The following is a 23,410-nucleotide window of genomic DNA, read 5'->3' on the forward strand; positions in this document are numbered from 1 at the left end:
CAGAAGCTTAAACACTTGCAGCTTAAAACTTAAAAACATTATATTAAATTAAATTATATTAAATCAAATTAAATTAAATGAATTAAATTGAATTAGATTAAATTAAATTATATTATTATTTTCCAAACACCAGAAAAAAAAAAATAAAATAGAATAAACTGGGGCATCAGTGACTTAGTGGATAGAGCAGGCGCCCCATGTACAAGGCCGCAGCGGCCCCGCTTCGACTCCAACCTGTGGCCCTTTGCTGCATGTCATTACCCCTCTCTCTCTCTCCCCTTCACACTCAACTGTCCTATCTATAAAGGCAAAAATGCCCAAAACAAATATCTAAAAAAAATAAATAAATAAAATAAAATGTATTAGTGGGTTTCTAACCTAAATGCACTCATAGAACATTGGAGAAGAAAATGAATATTTTATTATGTTATTTTTTTTTGTGTCCAATCCAATGGGGATAATTTGAATGCAGAAACCACCTAATAGTAAAAAGGACATTTTTTTCAACACACAAAAAAAACTTGGTTATTTATTTATCATGGTTAACTTATATGAATGAATAAATCAATCAATCAGGCAAACTTTGTATTATTTGTATAGCACTTTTCATACCTAGCGATGTAACACAAAGCAAAAAACTGGAATTGGAACTCATTAAAAATAGCAAACACCATAACTATTAAAAATCTGTGATGAGGAAACACCAGAGGTAAAATTAACATATAAAAATAAATTTTAAAAGAAATAAATGAAGAGTAGAAACAAAATAAAATAAAGAGCTAATAAAAAAAAATAGTAAAATATTCAAAATATAGAAAAGGAAAGAGTACTATAGAATAAAACCGGATATATTAAGAGTAAAAAATAAAGTGATGCTTATACTTTGTATTTATATATTGTATTGTCATCACTACTCACAATATCCTCAATTTCTTATGTATCTCCAGAAAACAATATGTTGAAACTCATTCTTCTCCTTCAAGGCGGCCACATGTTGGTGTCAGGCCCTTTATGCAGCAAGAAATGAGACATATAGTGGCGGCAGAAAGACCAGAACACCCCTAAAGACAATAATTACTGTCATTACTGCTCAAAATATCTTAATGAAAGTAATAACATTTATGAAGTATCTCCAGAAAACAATATGTTGAATATCTCCTGAGGTTATTATTCTGTGTATTTATTTAATAGGATGCATTAAAAGCTGATTGTATCATTAGAAAATCAGATTAGAACAGTATTTCCCTTTTCATTAAACAGTGACATCCAGATCCCTCATCCATTCGTATTGACGGATATTTTTGAAATATAAATCTTTCATGTGATATTTTGACAGATATAAATGATATAATATCTCATGTTTATTTTAAACCCTGTTTAAACACAAATTATGTACTTTAACAATATGATAAATAGACTGAATCGTGCTTTGTTCTTCTACCACAGGCTCCCACCTTGCCTCACAGTCCACCATGCTTTAAAAAAGGGGCGTAGCTCTACTGCTGTCCACTTTAGATGATGTAGAAAAGTGTAATTGGCTTAGATATCACATAAGTCTGTGCATTTGGGTGGAGTTACATTCATTTCAATCCAATTTTATTTATAAAGCCGAATATCACAGATCATAATTCGCCTCATAGGCCTCAACAGCATATAAAATCCCACTGTCCTTGGACCCTCACATCAGATGACAGAAAACACAGATATAGACAACCTGGAAAAGTTATGTCCATTGGAGTGGACGAGGGATCTAAACAGGCTAATGTAAAGAATTCATAAGCCTGCTCTCTGGAAAACAAAATCCAAAACAACCACAAGGGGGCAGTATCTACCAGAGTAAAAGGACATATCACGGCCTTGTGTTACCCAGCATACATCTTTCCCACAGGGAATGTTCTTCTTATAGCAGTATGTCAGCAAATAAAAATGAGTCATAATATAAAAGAACAAACTCATGCCATGTAACAGTTGGATTTTATTAGCCTATATTAAAGAAAACAACTTTCAGATGAGATGTTTGGTTTCAGTGTGGTGTAAGAGCCCATGAAATGCATATGGTTTATGGGACATTAAAATCTCTAACTCTCAATTTCAAGCGATGGCTATGAGTTAGTCAGCGGCTCCATCAGGCAGGTTTCACTGCAGCTTTTATAGACATCCAGCCCCGAAGCTGTAGAAGTAAGCTGCGTCCTATACTGCACCATTAGACCATTAAAATGAATGCCTAAACTATTACATCTAAATGCTACACTTAACTTTGTGAGTATAAAAATATACTTTTATTACCTTTGAAGGATCCTGGCCAATGTCAGAGTCACCTTCAGTCTGCAGTTTGTTTTTGAAGCTGGGCATTTGATTGGTCTCACAGATTAGTTGATGGATCAGACCCCTATCTAGTTTTTTGAAGATATTGACTCATTCATTCATTCTTTTTCCAGAACTGTTTATCCTGTTGGGGGTCACAGGGTGCTGGAGCCTATCCCAGCTGACACTGGGCAAGAGGCGAGGTACACCCTGGACAGGTCACCAGACTATCACAGGGCTGACACATAAGATAAGATAAGATAAGATAAGATAAGATAAGATACATCTTTACTGATCCCATAATTGAGAAATTCCAGTGTTACAGCAGTCAAGGAAAAAGAGTCAGATTAAAGATTTCAAAATTAGACTTAAAAAACTTAAATAACTAGGCATGCAAATAAGTACAAAAATCCAAGAGTCGGCGATAAATAACAATAACAATAATAATAATAATGAAAATAACAGAAAGTGGATAATAATGAGCAGCAGTGAACGAAAATGAGCAGTGGATAAAGGGAGCACATCTAGTGTAAGTGATTGTATGTGCAATAGAGACAGACGACCATTCACACTCGTATTCACACCTGTGAGAGGAAGTCAGAGTACCCAGAGAAACCCCACGCTGACACAGAGAGAACATGCAAACTCTGCACAGAGGGACTCCCCCACCCAGAGGTTCGAACCCCCCCGCCCCAGTTTCATACCAGGAACCCTCCTGCTGTGAGGCAACAATGCTTACCACCGCAGCACTGGAAAATGCTTTTTTAAATATTTAGATGTCCAGGAGACATGAAAGAGTAGGTTGAACAATCAACCCTCCAGTTGCCGTGCAAAGTCCCTATGGACTGAGCTACTGCTGCCCTGTTTGTGGTTCGATTCCTGGCTCCTTCGAATGTCAGCGCCCTTGAGCAAGACACTGAAACCCAAGCCGCTCCCAGTGGTCATGGCAGCTCAGCCGCCATCAGTGTATGAATGAAGTGAATGAGAGGCAAACTGTAAAGTGCTTCTGATAAGGTAGAAAGGCTCTATGTAAACGCAGTCCATATTGTGTTGATGTTTCCTGTCCTCTAGTGGGACAATTAAGATCTCAAATGAACTGCCTTCTTATTAAATAATAATTATTTACTGGGTATAAAAAACTCACATCCATCACACATAAGCAAGGACTATTGATTGCGTGTCGTCCGTAGCTGCACATATTTCTTTGGCAGCTTTGTTAAGTCAGGATGAGGAGACTGAGAGACTAAAACAGAATAAAAATAATAAGCCATTAATTTCGAGGACAGAATAACTGCCTGCTTAAATGATCAATAGATGTTTTGGTGTACTTTTAGAGATTTATACATCATTGATTACATAACGTACTGAAATAGAGACATACAGTAAGTGAGTGCCTTTCAGCCTTGAGCTAATGATGAGTGTTGAACAAGTCAGCATGATGCTAGTGTTTTTTAGATGACATTCCTTTCAGGTGATGGAAGATGACAAAGGATGGCAAAATCCCAAGATCACCTGACATCCAACCTTCCATCTACAGCAGTTCTTATCTATAATGGCTAAACCAGATGGGGCCTCTGGTTTCATGACTGTGAAGAGCATATTGGCCTCAACTTTATAATACTGTAAAATTCCACAGTGCTTGATTTAAAGCTCACCTTTTGTTTCCTAAAGTCAGTGAAGTAAGCTGCACAGTTTGTGATTAATACTATGTGGCATCTAGGTAAACAAGCACACCAAAGCTGATTCATTTTCCATAAACATTTTAGCCATGACAGTGGGCATGGATCACTGGCACCAAACAAAGCCGTAGCCACAACTGAGGACAGGTGGGGTCGTGTCTTCTGAATCTTTTCTGGTAATTTGGGGGGGGGGTTTAGCAGCCCAATGGGCACTTACATTATACAGTTAAAATCTTAGACATTGTTGGGTTTATAGTACAATTCCATCAAAATAAATGAAATTGAATTTCATTTATTTTGATGTTCAGGTGCAGCTACAATCAAGGACACAGAGGTCATGTCCTCAGTATTTTGGGAAATGTTTAGCAACATGTCACTGTGTGCACCATACAGACCTTGAAAAGACTTCTTCCTCTCACATGTAAAGACATTGTGAGTTTTTATTCACACACTAAAATGTTTTACAAAGGCTGGGGATCTTTCAGGGTCACCGTTTGCAAGACTATACTACATTCCTTTTGGACAACATTAAGACAACAAAATGAAAAAGAACATGACAACAGAAAACTTCTTTGATGTAGCTGAATGAAAGTCATCACAGATGCAGATGTTATAAATGATAAACAAAATAAAATGAAGAGTTTGTTGTATACTTAAGCATTAATACTCTTTAAGGGTCTGCTTTCTGCTTCCATGCATGTTTTTTTTTTTGTATCTTTCACATTACAATAAAACGATGATAGAAAATAAACTTTCCACTAGTCAATCATTATTCTAAATAAACCAAAGAAAGATAAGATAAGATATGATACACCTTTATTGATCACACAATTGAGAAATTACAGTGTTACAGGAAACTGTGAAGTATTCATAAACATAACTTAAGCAAAAGTAGCAATATCATATTTTTTAAACCCTTTGCATGTAAAAGTCTTGCCTTCAAAGTTTTACTTGTGCAACAGTTTGCAAGTAACATCAGTGAATTCTGCTTAATGAATGAAAAGTAAAATTATGCAGGAGAATGACCCTTTCACTGGCAGATTATTATGTTATTGCACCGATTACTGTGTGATGCATCAGCAAGTAAGCAGCATTTTGATGATGGTGGTAGAGGTGGAGCTGATTATAATGACTTTATTAAGGGCTGGGCAGTTTAATCTATAACAATGCTTCGTACTTTATAGGCTCATAATAGTTTTTTTTTAAATTTTAATCTTAAAAGTAATTAGAAATTATGAGGGTCAGATAATTGAAGTGGAGCAAAGAGAATAATATTTTACATTTTATATTTTGCCTCTGAAATGTAGTGAGGGATGATAGTAGCACAAAATGGAAATTAAATGACAAGTCTTTTTTTATTTTTTACATTGTGAGTACTGTGTCACCACTGGCAAAAAAAATTAAACTTCTTCTCCAGTAGTAGAATGTAGTTAAGTACATTTACTCAAGTACTGTACAAAGTACAATTTTGAGGCACTTTAGGTACTTTATTGGGGCAAACAGACTTCTTAGTCCATTGTTAGTTACTTTGCTGCTTTAGATTATTAATGGAAAATATTAATCAACTAATAAACTAGGTTAAGCTGTACATAAAGGGATTAAAAATTAGCCCCACCCAGCTGCAACACTAAAATAATGAACACATCAATGCATCACTTTATTACAATACAATTATTTAATAGGTATTATACTAAAATGGGACATTCTGCACGGTGAGTACTTTTACTTTTGGCGCTTAGAGTATATTTTGACGCTCATACTTATCTTCTTTTACTTAGATAACATTTTGAATGCAGGACTTATAACAGTATGGAATTTGGTGTAAAGTACCAAAGTACATTTACTCAAGCACTTAAGTACAATTCTGAGGTACTTTACCCGAGTATTTGGTACATTTTCTGACACTTCATAGCCTGTTTCTACTCCATTACATTTCAATGGTAAGTATTTGTGCTTTTTTTTTTTCGTTTTTAGGTCAATATTTTACATGTCAAACACATGATCAGTTTTTAAAAATATGATGCATTCTCATATTATTAAACTACTCAACAGTATACTTAGTAGACATAAATAGCTCTACCTGCAGCTTACATAAATGCATCAGTGAAATATCTAATATATAGATAGAATACAGCCTATACAACATTATGAGTGGAGTCATTTTGCATTATAAGTATTTGTAACTGTGAGATTAAATACATTTTGAGGCTGCTACTTTTGTACTTTGACTTAAGTAAAATTCTGGATGCATGACTTTTACTCACAGCAAAGTAGAGTAGAGAGTTTGGTGGAAAGTAACTAAGTATATTTACTCAAATACTGAACTTTAATACAATTTTGAGGTACTTTGCCTGAGTATTTGCATGTTCTCATACTTAATAGGCTGTTTCTACTCCACTACATCTCAAAGGTAAATATTGTACTTTTTACTCCACTATAGTTTGTCTGACAAGTTTTTTAAGTCAAGATTTTACATGCAAAACACTATCAATTTGAAAAATATGATGCATTCTTATAGATACACTGCCTAACAGTATATTAAGTAGATGTAATCAGGTCTACCTGCAGCTTTCATAAATGCACAAAACATCTAATCTATAGACAGATTTTTTTTCTCCTTTAAAATTCATGTCTGTGCATTTGTAATAATACGTTGTTGTTAATAGTTTTTTTGAATTTTCACTCTTAAATTGTAATTGTGCTTTGGCAACACATAAGAAATACCATGCCAATAAAGCTTATTGAATTATAAACAGAATATAGCCCATACAGCATTGTGAGTGGAGTCAATTTGTATAATGAGTACTTTTTAATCTGTTAAATTAAATACATTTTGAGGCTGTAATGGAGCATTTCAGTATTTCTACACTGTGGTGTTGCTGCTTTTTACTTAGCTAAGTAAAAGATCTAAGGAGCCTACTTCTTCCTCCACTGTTCTCATCCATAAAAGCCACATGTTAAGATTGATGAGCTCAGTATCTGCAGTGTGTGATGAGTATTACCTTTTCCCTACTCACAAACCAACTCCCTCTAAATGCGTCAAACCGTGCTCACAGGCTGGTGAGGCTCCTCTGTGGTGTGTTTTCAGGGCATGAAGCACTCAACACGTCTGCAGAAGCTTTACTGTCGCACTCACAGGCGCTTGATTTGTGTTGTCTGGGCGGATTGCAGCATCTTGTAGCTCCGCCCTCGATTATTCAGCCTGGTCGACGTGCGGTTGCTGCGCAGCGCGTGAAGGCAGAAGCGTCCGACTCGGAGCGGAGGGAGACCGGAGGAGCTCACACTGGTGTTGTTGTAGCACTAAATACATTCGCTGCATTTTCTCACACTGCAACCTCTGGATTTAAAACACCGCAGCTTCCTATTTGCTGACCAGGAGGACAGGACCGAACAGAGAGGGATATTAACAGGCTTTTTTTCCCCACGCTGCGAGAAGTTTGTCCGCGGAGTTTGGAGAGGAGTTTCGGGGTGGGCTGACTGAGCTAGCCTGGCTGCCCGCTGCGCGTCCCTCCTGCCCCGGCCAGCCAGCCATAAGTTAGCCCGCTGTCCTGCTCCGCTTCCAGCTGTGTGGTGAATCATGGCGCTCAGAGCCAAAGCGCTGTACGACTTCAACTCTGAGAACCCAGGAGAGGTGTCGGTGAGGGAGAATGAGATCCTAACTTTGTACAGCGAGCAGGACATTGATGGCTGGTTTGAGGGGGCGAACAGCAAAGGGGAGAGGGGACTGTTCCCCGCGTCCTACGTGGAGATCCTGAGGAACGACGCCGCCTCTACGCTCAACAACAACAGCTGCAGCACATCTGGGGACACTTACCCGGACTCCCGATACGCCAACATCCCAGCCGGAGGTTTTGACGGCTCACAGAGTAAAGTTGAGAACTTTTCCAAACCGTCTGCGCCTAGTTTGTCCACTTTCTCAGCCCCCACACAACCACCACCACCACAGCAGCACACTTACCAGCAGGTCAGCCAGGGGAGCGATGATGACTGGGATGATGACTGGGATGACAGCTCGACTGTTGCAGACGAGCCAGGGACTGTGGGAGGAAGGTATCATGACTTTGAAGGCAACGGGCCATCCACATATAGAGTGTCAACATCCTCAATGGCAAGAGGTAATGCACAGCATGCAAAGAGCTCTGCCACAGTCAGTAGGAACCTGAACCGCTTCTCAACCTTTGTGAAGTCAGGAGGAGAGGCGTTTGTGCTCGGGGAGGCCTCAGGGTTTGTGAAGGATGGAGATAAGCTGTGTGTGGTGATGGGTCAGTATGGCCCTGAGTGGCAGGAGAACCCGTATCCCTTCTCTTGCACAATCGATGACCCCACAAAACAGACCAAGTTCAAGGGCATGAAAAGCTACATCGCCTATAAGCTGACACCCACCCACACGCAGAACCAGGTGAACAGGAGGTATAAGCACTTTGACTGGCTGTACGCTCGGCTGGTGGAGAAGTTTCCCGTCATCTCAGTGCCACACATCCCGGAGAAGCAGGCCACAGGGCGCTTCGAGGAGGACTTCATCTCCAAGAGGAGGAAAGGCCTCATATGGTGGATGAACCACATGACCAGCCACCCAGTCCTGGCCAGGTGTGATGTGTTCCAGCACTTCCTCACCTGCAGCAGCACAGACGAGAAGGCCTGGAAGCAGGGGAAGAGGAAGGCAGAGAAGGACGAGATGGTTGGAGCCAACTTTTTCCTCACCATCAGCACCCCTGCGGCTCCGCTGGACTTCCAGGAGGTGGAGAGCAAAATAGACGGGTTCAAGTCTTTCACCAAAAGAATGGACGACAGCACCTTGCAGCTCAACGCCACGGTCAGTGAGTTTGCCCGCAAGCAGATCGGTGGCTTTAAGAAGGAGTATCAGAAAGTGGGGCTGTCATTCAAGGTCCTGAGCCAGGCTTTTGAAATGGACCAGCAGCCGTACTCTGCTGGACTCAACCAGGCTATCTCCTTCACCGGGGAGGCGTATGAAGCCATCGGAGAGTATTTTGCTGAGCAGCCCAGCAAGGATCTGGACCCGATCATGGATTTGTTAGCTCTTTACCAAGGACACCTGGCAAACTATCCAGACATCATCCATGTCCAGAAAGGTGATATTACACAACATTTAATACATTTCCCACTCACTGATTATCATTTTGTACAAGTTTGTTTTCACAGGAGCCTCTTAGTAGCCAAATTATTATGATATTTAATGTCTTATGATTCATGACAGCAGGACACAGATTGTGTTCAGCCTTTAAAGGAACAGTTCACCCCAAAACAAAAAATACATATTGTTCCTTTTACATGTAGTGCTGTTTATCAGACTAGATTGTTTCACCATGAGTTGCCAAATGTTGGAGATATCGGCTGTTGAGATGTCTGCCCCCTCTTCACTATAATGGAACTAGATGGCATTTGGCTTCTGTCCAGTGGTTTATGTTGATGATTTTATCTGAGATGTTCCTGCGGCTGACCAGTGCTTCTGTTTACTCACCAAAAAAAAAAATACATTTGATAAACTCAACAGCGATGTCTCTTTCCAGAAATCATGACCCGGTGACTCAAGATAATCCACAGACCTTGTTGTGAGCAGTTTCATGAAGGAACTGTTTTCTTTCTAATGAACTACACCCATCAACTGTATCACCATGCAGAGAGAAGCATGCATTTACTCATGGAGGAGAGGCTTGTGTCTGTGACAGCGCCAGAGGTAAACGTTAATGACGTCCGCCTCAGCAGAGCTAGGTGAGCTAGCAGTAGATGCATGCTACCCTCTGCGCGGTGATACGGTTAGTGGGTCTGGTTTGGTAGAAAGAAAATAGTTCCTACATGAAACTGCTCACAACAAGGTCTGTGGATTATCTTGAGTAACCGGGTCATGATTTCTGGAAAGAGACATTGCTGTTGCTCTATGGCCGATATCTCCAACTCACACAAAATAATCCAGATCAGTGGTTCCCAAATGGTCCAGCATGGGGTCCAGATTTCTCCTTAGTTTGATACATGCATGCGTTTGGCCATGTCGTTGAGCTAGTTTGCTGTCTTTGTCATGTAGCTGTTCGTTATTTACTCACTCTACAGCAGGAAACAGCACTTCAAAATAAAAGCTCTGTGCTGGAAATTCTCTGTACGCAAAAATAAAGGGTGTTTTTCATAAAGTTGATACGTTGCAAGTCACTTGGGGTCCATTCAGAATGGATCCTCAACCCACTTTTGGACCGTGACCCACCAGTTGGGAACCTATGATCTAGATTGATAAATAGCACTACAGGTAAAAAGAAGAATATGTATGTTTGATTTTGGGGTGAACTGTCCCTTTAATGCTTAGATGTATTTCCTCTCGACTATTAAAGATTAGTAGTATTTAAAAATTAGACTAAGCACAAGATTATAAATTAAAGACCTGCAGCATGAACCTAAAACTAAACCAAACAACACAGGCAGTATGTAAAAGGTCAGCACAATTTAAACCCCAGAACATCAGGAGACAAACTCGGCCCACCACATATACCCATATAAAATAAAACAAAATGGTACCTATGGGATCATAAATCTGGTTTCCAAACCTTACTTTCCACCGCATGTTTGGCCAAGGCTCAGTCAACATGTTGTAAAGTAAAGAAGTGTGTTTGCTGACTGTAAAAAGATAAACAGGGTTATTTGTCTCTGGCAGTTTTAGTTGTCAGACTGGTCAACAGCAGACAGCCGTCAGGTTTTAGCTTGTGCCACTTTGCAAAACAAATACGCATTGTTTGCATTTGGGAATGCATTTACATGCTGCTGCCCCTGTCTGTCCCACCTGCTGAGTCAAATGGGCGACACCCATTTGACTGTGTGTGATTTTCCATTACGGAGTGTTACATGAATAGTGTTACACATTTGTTTCTCTTGAGGCAGAGATTGCTCTACCTGGCTTGTCATTCACAGCACTGACGCAAAGTGTACACTGGCAGCTGAATCCTTCATAAATGATTGTCCACGTGTTGTGTTGCACAGAAAGTCAATGTTAACTAATCTAGGCCATCCTCCTACATGACCCTAACCCGATGATTGTTCTCATTGTGTGGCAAAATGTCACTCTCATGAGAGGCAACGCTGTTATGCAAGAGGCACGGCACTGTAGCGTTTGTGTTCAGAAGGGAAGCTGTGACTGCTGTTGACCATGTGTGGAGATGTGGCACAACTGCTTCCATCTGATGGGAAAGAGAACACGACAATCTAGAGTAAACTCAAACTGTTCATCGTATACGTACGTGACTGACTGCTTTCTGAGCATTCATATGTGCTAGTATACATGCTTTCATTTATCTCCCCCTGAAATCTTTATAGTCACTGCCAACTGGAAACTGAGAACTCTGCCTGGAGCAGTGCCATGTAGGACACCGTAGAGGAGATGGGCCCGTATAGAGGATGATGTGAGCTAATCCTCATTCCATGCATTATGCTCAGTCCCAGTGCTCCAACTTACTAAAATCACATGACTCTCAGATTAGAGTGGGAAAATAATCTTTTCATCCACCAGTCAGATTTCCCTGTTTTCAATTCACCAGGTATCTTGACATCTTTATCATTCGGACCCTCCCCCCCACAAATACTGGACACATTCATTCCACAGTACCCTAGGGGAAACGGGACAGACTGTGTTTAGGCTTCAGTGGGACACACAAATCCAGTTTGCCACGTAGGCCACACACAGCCCAAATAAGGTGACACAGCCATTTAAACAGTCCTGTGTGATAAGCCCAGCCTAATACCACAGATAAGAAACCCCCGATATCACACATGGAAGACCTTGCTGCGGGCACTGAAAGAAGATGGCAGTGGAAACAGGGGCCTCGCCACACTGGGAGACTGGAAACAAAGCTGACAGGAAAGCCAGGGCATGCAGCAGATGAAAGGAGAGCCGCGTGCAGCATATTGAATCCCAAATTACTTTGATCTCATCTTGTTTTTTAGCGGACTGAGGCTGTTTAGTCCCTGTATTTATTTTGAGTCCGGCTCGGCTTGTTTTTCTTTCATGCGTGCATTCCTTTCTGCCTTAATCATGCGAGTGAAGAATGCATTCCTGATTCATTTCTATTTATAGGATGAGTAAAAGAGGAAAAAAACGGTTAAAAGTGCAGCAGAATCATACTGCCAGGCCCGTCGGTCTGCGCTGCGCCAGAGTCTGCAAGTGGCTATAAACATTTATTATGCCGCATGGTAGTGACAGTGATATATCGGGATAGTTAATGCGCCTGCATTACATTAAACATTTTTAAAAGTCCCCTCGCTCATGACAGCTGAATAACTGCTTGTTATTCAAACTGCCTACATGCTTCCTGGGAGCACTAAATGCAAATAACCTTTGCAAAGGTACTTGACGTTCACGCTCTAAAGTCTCCTCACCTCCTGGGTTGCGCAGAATCGTCCAGCACTCAACAATATGGCAGTGAAATAACTGTAATTAGTAAGAAAAGGTGGTTTTTAATGAAGCCATAAAGACTGAATTTCACTGGCGTATCATTGTGTGAAGACAATAAAGTGCAGACGTACACCAGCCACATAGGGATGCTCTCAACGACAAATTTCCCTGAAGCTTAGATAGAAGTTTAAACTTAGTACCCTAAGAAAACTCTCAGAAAACACTCAAAATTGAGCAGATATCCCACAAAACATGACAACAGCTCACTACATAAAAGTGAACTTATTGAAAACAGTGTTATTTAGGACTTTAAAATTGTATCTGTCCTTTTGTCTCCCTTTCCCTTCTCTTCCTCTCATATATTTAATAAGGCACTTTCTTTTCCATCCCCATATACATATATCCCCTCTGTTGCTCGGTTTTTATCCGCCCTTCCTGATAAACGTGTAAAGGAAATGTCCACAAGTGTTATTCTTCTGTTCTGAAGTGAGTTTCATCGCCAACCGCTCCCAGTTTAGACACCTGAAGAGAGGCTAGGCCACATCCTTTGTTGTCACAGACCAGAGTGCACGTTTCCGCAATAGAAGTGGTCGCACAGAAACTCATCTGGCCAAGTAGGTCAGCTGGGACTGAATAGTGCTGTTTTTTTATGCATTGGTGGAGCGATAATCAAGATTTGAAGTGAGTCAGAAAGTCAAGTGGTAGCCATAGCAGCTTTAAAAGTAGCGATAGAGGCTAATACGCTTGGTCATAAACCATATTTAAGAGGTTATCTCTTGCAGTCACATTGCTCTCTTTAGGAGAACCTGTCAAAGCATTGCTTATCAACAATTCCATTTTAAGCTCTCTGTATCTGTCTCACAAGGACCGCAGACACCAGACAGGTTTTTATTTATCCCCGTGGTGGAAGTGGCCAGTGAAATATAAGCTGTCCCACAGAGGGACAAAGAGCGTCACCGTATTGATCGCCACCTCTGCCGGGCCCCCATTAGCCATTAGCGTGGAGCTTGACTGGGACAATGTTTGCTCATAATATTGACATAATATCTGGCGTTGCTTTCAGACACCATTTAAGCTTCACATCCTATATTTCTGTACCTTTATTTTTGTCCTAATCTGATATGGTGGCCTTGGTTTTGTTGTTTCTGCTTGTTTCAGGCTCTTGAGAAAGCGGAAGGGAGGAGAGAGAGGGGTTTCGTCGAGGTTCAGTGTTTACAGTCCAAAGATAGGGTTGACTCTGGTTTGGCTGATTACCAAAGAAGCTTTTTGTTTTTGCAAGTGTCTTATTATTCAGTATATTTGGAGCTCGAGACGAGGGGAGGGGGAAATTGAATATAAAACTTCTGACAGAGTAGTGGTGTAAAAATGGTCAGGCGGTTGACGTTGAAGTAAAAAACATCTCTGAACGTTGTGTTTTTGTGGAGTGGGTATTGAAATGCGACCACTTCTTCAGGTTCTTGTTCAAACACTTACTCATTGTGATAATATTGATATTGCCTGCAGGGGGAAACACTTGTAGTTGACTTTAGTCCAGGGCGTATAGTCAATTTAGCTAAAATAACACAGCACCACCCGCTAGCAAATAATGTTCTTATCCAGTAGCGAAAAGTTATCAGATGCCAAGTCTTCATCAGGCTAATAAACTAGATTTTTTTCAGGGTGGAGCACTCATTGATGAACTTAAATGTCCTCAGTCCCAAATTAAAGTATATACTGCATACAGAATACAAAGGAAAGTAAGCTATCTGTGATGAATTGAGTTTAAGTTAATAAGTAATTAAGTTGATAAAATGCTTTTTGGCTCGGCTGACTTCATTCCTATCTTTACTCTGTTTGTCCTTTCTTGCCCTTGCTGATGTTATCTATTCAGCACATGACTAAGAGCTGCATTTTGTCCAATCTCATCACAGTTTTATCTCCACATGAGGTGATTAAACAATGGCAGACAAGTAATGGAAAGCACCGATTCATACACAGATGTCAGGGTTTCCTGCTGAGTCAGCCTTACAGCTCACACGCCCCCTGTGCAAACACTGCGGGTCTGTCTGATATATTGTTACAGGCCATTTAAACGTCCTCTGATGCACAAATGGATGACCTAGGTGGCCAAGTGATGAGATGGGGATTGCCACTCGTTGTCCAGGTCACACGCTCGCAGTAGCTCGGTGTTGTGTAACCAGGGATTACGTAAGAGCCGAAGGGCTGCCTCCAGTGAGTCCAGGAGGGCTCAGTGCCACCTCCGTACAGCCAGGAAGGACGTTTTCTTATTCACAGTGTGACACTGCAGTTATGGTACAAAGCTTGTTAACAGGCAGCAATCAGCAGCTCTGTATCTTGAATCCTCACATATTAACACAACAGCATTATGTATCTCAGATGCAGGTGGAGTCCTGGATTTTTCTGCCAGTCACTCAGTTAAACTGAAAAGCAAAGATAGCAGAAGCAGCAGTTGTGCAACAAGACTTCAGACACAACATGGCAAGACTTGATAACCTAAAAGGGGATCTATTGTGATGAAATATGGTCTTCATATCTTTTGTAATGACGTATTTGGAAGCAGTGGTGAGATAGTATTCACATCCTTTACTTTAGTTACCTGTACCACACTGTTGTTACTACAACAAGTCATGCATTGAAAATTTTACTTAAGGAAAAATATGTAAATAAAATCAGGAAAATGTTTTATGTCTTTTAAATTTAGAATTTAAAAATGTAATTTAAATTCAAGTATTAAAAGTACTGATGCAGAAAAATTTAACTTAATTAAATAAATCAAAATAATTTAAATAATTAAAATGGAAAGTAGCAAGTCCTCATATTTATTATTATCATTATTATTTTATTTCAGCTGCAGTTGTATGATTATTAAGGGTGGAAATCACCATCATCATATTATTGCGATGTTGCAATATGCTGAATATTGCGATAAAACATTGTGATATATTATCCAACAAGATGACGTTTTCAGTCTGTTTATCTCACTTTTTTTTGCAGCAAAATGTATGCAGTGGACTGAACAAGCAACTGATTATATTTGTACAGTGGGCTACCTAAAGTGTATTTTATATTTGTGATGTTAATAATTTATATAATTAAAAAAAAACAATACATTGCTCTGTGTGACAATACGATAATGCCACGTGAAAATATCACGATCCTACGTTGTATCGATTTTGCCCCCACGCCTAACGATCATACTTATAGTAATAGTATATAGTTACATATAGTTTGTGTGCAAACATCTTAATTTGTAAAGAAACGAGTTGGCTAACTAAAGTTGCGCTCAGATTTATACTTAAGTACTTGAGTAAATGTACTGTCACATTTCACCACCATTTGGAAGTAGCACTTACACTACAAAACAAATAAAACTACTAGTTCCTGCTCTCCACAAAGTTGTACAGACAGGTGTGTTACATCATAAACTCAGACTGTAAAAAACATGCACCTGCACCCACTCACACACAGTGGCAGTAAATGAACTAGAGACCATCTTGCGATTGGATCACACTAACTGTGACACAGCGATCCATGACTTAGAACGAATCTAGGCCAGGGATGAAAAGTGGTCTTCTAACCCCCCTACTGCTGGCCTCCGTGCTTGGACCACACCCATCATCACACTGGGCATTCATTGTGATCTCAACTACACACCTGTAAAGTTTCTTGACTGCATCTCTGCTGGTTGTGATGCTGTCACAGTGACTAAGTCTGTCCACAGACTGACCCACAAAAAGACAAAAATATCGGCAAAACACTCAAAACAGCTTTTGTGGTTGTTCCTGCTACAGTTGGTGTTACCATTCTTCTACAATGACATTCACACACACGCACACAGACTCACAAGGTAAAAACATCAGTTGTCGTGGCTGACGCATATCTTCAGGTTTTGGACTAAAGACAAACAGTTTGAAGACGCCATCTGGGGAATCACTGCCATTTTCACTATCTTCTGTTCTGACATTTCATAGACTAAACAGTTGAGAAAATTTTCAGCAGATTAATCAATAATGAAAATCATCTATTTACAGCCCTGCTTGACAGCCTCAGTATGTCATTTGTGGTTGTGTTTTTGCAGCAGGCCTGCAAAGATTACTCTGCAGCAGCTGTCAAAATGATGTGGCTGTCTGTATGCTACAGTTTGCTGACACCATCTCCTATGACTGAACTCCTGCCTTTCTCATAAAGTCTCCATGGTAACAATTATTCCTACATAGTCCATTAGCGGGCTTTTAAAATGCAGGAAGCCAGAGACCTTTAAGATACAGTAAACACCTTTGGGATTGGCATTTAAGTCTTTGGACAGCTGTGTTTGTTCACGTTTCTCTCTTTATTTTTTCCACCCCGTGTCTACTGCTCCCCTGTTATCTTTGCCTCTCTTTCTGTCATGTTCAATCTGCGGTGCATTAAAGGTATTTCAAAGATTTGGGTTAAACTGCAGCTGAGGGAGCGACAGCCAGAAGGCAAACTGGGCAGACTGTGTGTAGAGGGTGAAAGATGTCTTCTTGGGGGGAGGGGGGTTTGTCAACATATTTCTTTGCTCTGCGTGCTGTAATATAAAGTCTGACATGTTGCAGGCTGAGGAGAGAAAAAAGCAGTCGTCAGGCATTTCTGTGAACTTAAAGTGCAGACAGAAGCCAAACGAGTGCAGGGTTAGGTCAGTAAGTCGTCTGAGGGTCTCACATTTCAGGAAACAAGCCGGCTGAATCAGACCTTTAACAGAGTGCTAGTGACTAAGCTCACATAATGACTTGAAAATCCCATGATAGGCCAATACAGGAAGTTGCGCTGTGTGCCTTAAGGGCACAAATCTCACCTTCACACACTGCCCTAGAGCTAACGCTCAGAGGTGACATTGTCAGTCAGCTGGTTGTGCCATACATGGTGTTGCAGTCATCTTACTACATGTTGTGTGTGTCGTTATGAACAATTGCAACATGTATGTGTTAACACTGTGTAATGTCAGGCCTGCACAGAGTACAGCAGCGCTGGTTTCTGTGCTTCATGGTGTTGAGTCAACCAAGGTTTCTGCCACGTTAACAAAAAACAAGGACAGATAAAGCCAGGGCTACAGCTGCAATTATTTTCATGATCAGCCAATCTGCGAATTATTTTTTTAATTCATTATTTGGGCAGTTAGATTTTAGAAAATGTTGAAATCATATGTCTGTAATGAGGCTCCTGGCTTAGCCACTTGCTTCTGCGTAGAACATCACAAGGTCTCCAAAGGAAATTTAAAAAAAAAAAAAAAAGGCGAAACACATCTTTCAAACTTCATTTCTTTGCTCTACAAATCAAGTTAAAAATCATTTCTGACAGGATCAAGTTCTAAAAACAACACGACAACAAGAACTTCCGTAAGCACACATATGTTAGCGTTCACGCCACAGCCCAAAGAAATGTTTCTTTCTTTGACTCCAGCTGTGACATGTAAACATTTCTAAGAAGTTGGGTCAGACAGAAGGTCATATCAGTCAGTTTCTCTTGCGTTTCAACTCGATACTTACTGCTCGTGACATTTCTTCCTTTACTCGGTCAGAAAATGTCAGCAGTTTGATAAGTCATCTGTCATCCGCTCTTGGTGTTTTGACCCTGCCTTCTGCTCCCATCCGACCATCTGTCTGGGGAGTTGTAGGCTAATTTCTTGTTTTGGCACCAGTTTGGCTGAAGGCGTTTTCTGACTATAACACTATGCAGAATGTTGTTTAAAAAAAAAAAAAGCAAGGGGCGCAGCAGTGACAGTTGATATGTGTGAAAATGGGAGGTTTGTACCACAAGACTCCACCACAGTGACAAGTTACTGTCGTCATTGTGGTCCTGGCAGAGTGAGACTCAGAGGTGAAACTCTCAGTATTTGTATTTGTGAGATGCTGGATTTCCTTTTATGCTAGATGCAGTTTCTTCTTCATTTAATAGTAGTGGTGCCGTCTGACCAAAGCAGCATCCAGCTGAACTTAAAAAAACAATTAAAAATGAACAATATCCCAAAAGACACTGATAGGAAATGTCTAGTAGTTGAATTTTTAAAATTAAACCTGATGAGCCTGAGTGAAACAATCTATAGTGCATGGTCTAAGGCAGTAGTTCCCAACTGGTGACTGACTGCTGTCAGTTAGTCACTCACTCTACAGAAGGAAACGGCACTTCAAAATAAGCTCTGTGCTGGAAACTCTATGAACTTTAAAATTAAATGTGTTTTTTACAAACTTGACACGTTCGTGAGTCGCTTGCGGTCCATACAGATTGTATCCGGGACCCACTTTTTGACTGCAATCCACCAGCTGGGAACCACTGGTCTCAAGTGCATAGCACAAGTGCATTTAAGTTCCATTTTTGCTAGTTAAACAACTCATAACCTGGGCTCAAGCGTAAGGTGCAACATGTAAAGAGGTTGTATTTTGTCCCTTAATATTTCATGGGTGTTTTTTGAGCATAACATGAATTCAACCAATCAGAGCGTCATCTCCCATTCCCCTTAAAGGCCAGGTACGCCTACACCTGGAGCCCTACTATTTACATGGCCAGTTTAGGAAATTGGATACGCATGCGGTTTCGTGCTGAGAGTAAGGTATTATGGAAATATTGTGGGACATTTAAGCACCAATTCTAAAAACTGTAGATATAAACTTGAAAGAAAAAATACAAAACTTTTAGCTCTTGAAATAATCAACAAAGTTACACTGCTGCTTGTGCATAAAAGCACACAGCATCTTCCTTAATGGGGAGTCAGACCACAGCTCTGCTCTTGTCTCTGCCATGTTCACATTTCAGAGAAAGTAAGTCATATTTGCCTCATTAATGATAAATAGTTTAAGCCACCTGCATGAGTGTAGGCACGTTGTGAACCTGTCTTTGTAGGTGCATCTTACTATCTGAATAACACAGCTTTTAAATAGTAGGAAAATACTGTGCCCATGACGTTAGACCAGGTTTTTTCTTGGTCAATGGTGCAATCACTTTCTGCTGCCTCAGAATAGCAAGATACCAGCAATGTGCCTTACCACAGCCCATTTTAAGACCCACACGCCCATGGGTTCACTGATGGGTGCAAGTACTTACATAACGTGGGCGCTAGCCATGAAGTTGACAACTGTGTCAGTCTGAAACTGCAGCGCTGTGCTGTGCACCATTTTGCACCAGGTGTAACTCAGGGCTCTAAGAGTGTTAACCTTTTAAAATGTCTGACTGGAAATGACTGTTTGCCAAGTCCCACCCCTCAGTTGCTGTTGCTAAGTGAGTCGAGTCTTTGGTTCTCATGATGATGACGGCAGATTAACCACTTATACCTCATAGTCACTTTTAAAACAAGGGGTCCTTGATTTCAGACACAGCTATACATACACATTTCTCGACATAGCAAATGTCCCTCACAGATTTTGTCAGCTGTAGCTAACTATCTAAATCTAAACGAACATCTGACTTTGTAGTGTTTCCTGTGGACTTAAAGTAGAAATCCTGTGAGAGAGGTCTTAAATGTGCTCTTGATGGCTACAGTCACTACATCATGATAAATAACTGAGGCTAAAGCTGCACGTCCCGAGCAAAGTGTCAGCATCACCACCAGATGATGATCCATGTAGTAGACATAGAAATAAAGAAACTGCGTCACTCTTATATAGCAGTATAAGTCAGAAAAACGTAAGCTCTGACTTGTATTTAATTCCTGGCAAACACCGAATTGCTCAACCATGACATCAGCATCAGAGAATAGCTACAAAAAGACTTGTTCACATTTGGCTGGCAGTTGCCCATGTTCATATCCCATCCTTGAAATTGCCAACAATCATAGATGGTATCAAACTGCAAGCAAAATCCCCTTAAATGGTTGTTTAGAAAAGGCCTTTGAAGTACCATAATGTAATAGGTATTTTTTTGAGAGTCAGGCCCCCTCACATTCTCTAACTATAGACACAGATGTGGCTCTGGTTCTCAGGGAGTTGGAACAAACTGTTCATCAAACTATTTTTGGCCTGTTCCTTGGAGTTATAAATGTCCTGTCAAGCTCTGCTCTTGAATCTTAATCGCAAAGAATATTCAGATTATTAATTAACTTTGCTGGTTCAGATGATGAGTGAAGTTTTTAAGGAAGAGAAAACTCATGTCTTAAGGATGGAATGTTGTTTAAAGTGTAGCCTATGTGTGGGCTGTTTTCCCACACTGGTTAAAATAGTTTTTGGACATCTGAACATTAATAGATAAATGGCGTAGGTGTTTTCCATTTACAGAACATGCATTCTCACAAAGCCCTTTCAAAAATAAACATGATAATTATAAATGTGATCATGGAACAACAGAAATAAATCTTATTATTGTTGCTCTCTTGTTCTCAACAGGAGCCCTGACGAAGGTGAAAGAGAGCCAGAAGCATGTGGAGGAGGGCAAGATGGACCGGGTGCAGGCGGAGGGCATCGACGAGCGCTGCAACATCATCTCCTGCGCCACGCTGGCTGAGATCCAGCACTTCCACCAGATCCGCGTGCGCGACTTCAAGGCGCAGATGCAGCACTACCTACAGCAGCAGATTGCCTTCTTCCAAAAGATCACAGGCAAGCTGGAGGAGGCTCTGCAGAAGTACGACAACGCATAACAGACCGTTTGTTTCAGCCTGTCGGTTTAGACCTTGGTGATCAATGACACGTGCACCACCCTCGGCGCGCCGGTGGAGTTTTGGCAAACCGCAGCCAGTGCCGCATACTGGCGAATGCTGTCCAAACCAGCAGGGAGGGGCGTTCAAGGAGATGGCGGTCTGGTGATAATGACATTTCAACCAAATCCAGGTTTCTGTGTGTGTTGGCCACATTTTTTGGGGGGTACTGGATGTTCTTGTGTAAGAAAGGATGTGTAATTTAAAGATACGCCGACTTGTAATACAAACAGTCTTATAGATTTAATGAGAATTAATGATGATGATGATGGTGCGCCACTTGGTCTGGTGGGTGGGAGAATTAAATCTAATTAATGTGATGACCCGCAGAGAGAGAGCCTTGTATCTGCTGCTGCATATACCCGGTGCAAGATTTCAAATATCAGATGTTTTTAGCCTTACAACACTGTTTTTAACTGACTGTTTATAAGTGACCGTCACTCCAGGGGCTGCAACGCTCCAGTGGCTAACACACTGCCTTCTGGAAACACTCAAGCCCTTCCTGGTATCTCTCTCCTCGGACAAACAGGACGAAATGTTTACAGTTCTCCTCGCTGAGCAGCCACTGTCACCACTGTTTCGCTGTGCCTTCTGATTACGTCTCTCTGGTCATTTTTGTTACTAGTCACTAAAAAGCTTTATATTCTGTATATGTAGAAATATATTCTATTTGTTTTTACAAAGCTACAAATTTTGCAGTCTTTGAAAGAAAAAAGATCACTGTGCTTTGAACAAGGGCAGTGTCTTTGATTGGAGATAATACTGTTTGATTGTTTTTCCCCCTCCATTGGCTCTGGGATTGATTTTCAACACGCACAGTGTGAAAAAAATCAGGATAGAGAGGATTACCTGCGTAGACAATAGGAACCCATGCCTTACACGGGGCACAGCCAGCACTGGTGCTGATTTAAGTGTGCAGAATTTAAGGGATGAGTATGTTGGTCACTTGCTATGCCGGATAATTTGTGTCGACAAAATGTTGGTTTTCAGGCTTAGTTTTGGGATAGTGTTCAGAGGCAGGCTGTTAGAGGGTTGAGAGCTCCTCAACTGTTTTAATAATGCAGTCTTTTTAATAGCACACTTCTAGACAGTTCGACTGTACTGCTGTTTTTAACCTTTATGATGTTGGTTGCATCATGAAGAGATTAATATAGAAGCAGAGACACAAAATAAATTCCTCCTTCAAAGAAAGCTGGTGGTTTTGTGTGTGTGTTTTGTCAAGTACTTTAAAAGAACACTTCATCTCCCTGAATGACCATCCTAGTATCAGTTATTCATAATGTGTTGAATTCATGAAGAAAACTTGGTGTACGAGAAGCCAAAAATGGATAAAACTGCTGATGAATTGAAGTCAAAGGGGTCTGTGTTCAACAACAGCAAAACTATATTAAAACATCAGTTTACAAACTCTCACACACCATATGCAGTATAATCAAAGTCTCATTTGTCCAGTCAGATGTTTAATACTTCCCAAACTGACAGCCCTTTCCTGACAGGGAACTTCACTAAGAGTGAAACTTATCTATGCTCTTCTTAATACCAGGCTCCACTGACAAAATGCAGTGATTTTACCTTGCTGAACATGGGAGTTGCAGGTCTACTGCTGCCTCGAATGGTAGATAGTTTGTGCCATTTTGTGACCTTGGTTAATCTAAAACAGGAGTAGGCAACCTGCTGCTCTTAAGACCCTCTCTATTGGCTCCCTGTGGCTTTGACATAAAATTATCTGGAAATGAATAACATTCTTTTTAACTTTTTAACATTCTGATTGTCATTTCTCATTGTTGCATTCTACAGTTGTAAAAATGTGTAGCCTATACATCAAATTAAAATAAGAGTTAACTTTTCATCAACTAAAATGTGCGTCACAAGTCTACAACCTGGTGCCTTTTCCATTAAATTTTACTGACCTTCAGTAGCGGTGGCTAGCCTGGAGTCTCCTCAGCAAGGTTAGCTATGGATCCAAATCCAAAAAAGGAAAATTCTTGGAGGAAAATAGAAGATTTAATAGTGTGGGCACAGATTTATTTGCTTTCACCACCAATGCTGCAAAGTTAAAGTACTAAATACTGCTCATTTAGACCTATTCATAATGTTGATGGGCTAATTTAGGCGTTATGGGCTGTTACCTTTATTCAAATATGTTTTTTTTGCTCCAGACAGATTTTTTTTTGTCCTTTTTTAGGCCAATAAAATAGTAGCAGTTTACGGCCCCTCATCTAAACGAACCTTTTCAACACCAAAGTCACACAAAAACACAAATAAGCTGATCAAGGCAGTGGTAGGCCAGCAGCTACCATGTTGAGCGAGGTAAAACCACAGTAACTGTCAATAGAGTCTGGCTTTCAAGAGTCTTCTTCACAAATTCAACATTACATGGGGTGAGTAACTGAT

The 23,410-nt window shown here is 40.5% G+C and overlaps 1 protein-coding gene across 1 annotated transcript; it reads left to right on the forward strand.

Moving 5' to 3' along the window:
- Nucleotides 1–7,210: 7,210 nt before the first annotated feature.
- On the forward strand, nt 7,211–22,207 carry snx18a (sorting nexin 18a). The gene is made up of 2 exons (XM_049578047.1): nt 7,211–9,073; nt 20,706–22,207. The coding sequence occupies exons 1-2, from the start codon at nt 7,561–7,563 to the stop codon at nt 20,957–20,959; spliced, it is 1,767 nt and encodes a 588-aa protein (XP_049434004.1). The 5' UTR covers nt 7,211–7,560; the 3' UTR covers nt 20,960–22,207.
- Nucleotides 22,208–23,410: the final 1,203 nt, after the last annotated feature.

The sequence above is a fragment of the Epinephelus fuscoguttatus genome, linkage group LG6, assembly GCF_011397635.1.
Source record: "Epinephelus fuscoguttatus linkage group LG6, E.fuscoguttatus.final_Chr_v1".
NCBI lineage: Eukaryota > Metazoa > Chordata > Actinopteri > Perciformes > Serranidae > Epinephelus > Epinephelus fuscoguttatus.

Bases quoted from the DNA above. Each gene is read 5' to 3' on its own strand.
- snx18a (XM_049578047.1), top strand. From the start codon at position 7,561: ATGGCGCTCAGAGCCAAAGCGCTGTACGACTTCAACTCTGAGAACCCA. The intron at 9,074-20,705 runs GTGATATTACAC...TGTTCTCAACAG, and splicing joins CATCATCCATGTCCAGAAAG to GAGCCCTGACGAAGGTGAAA.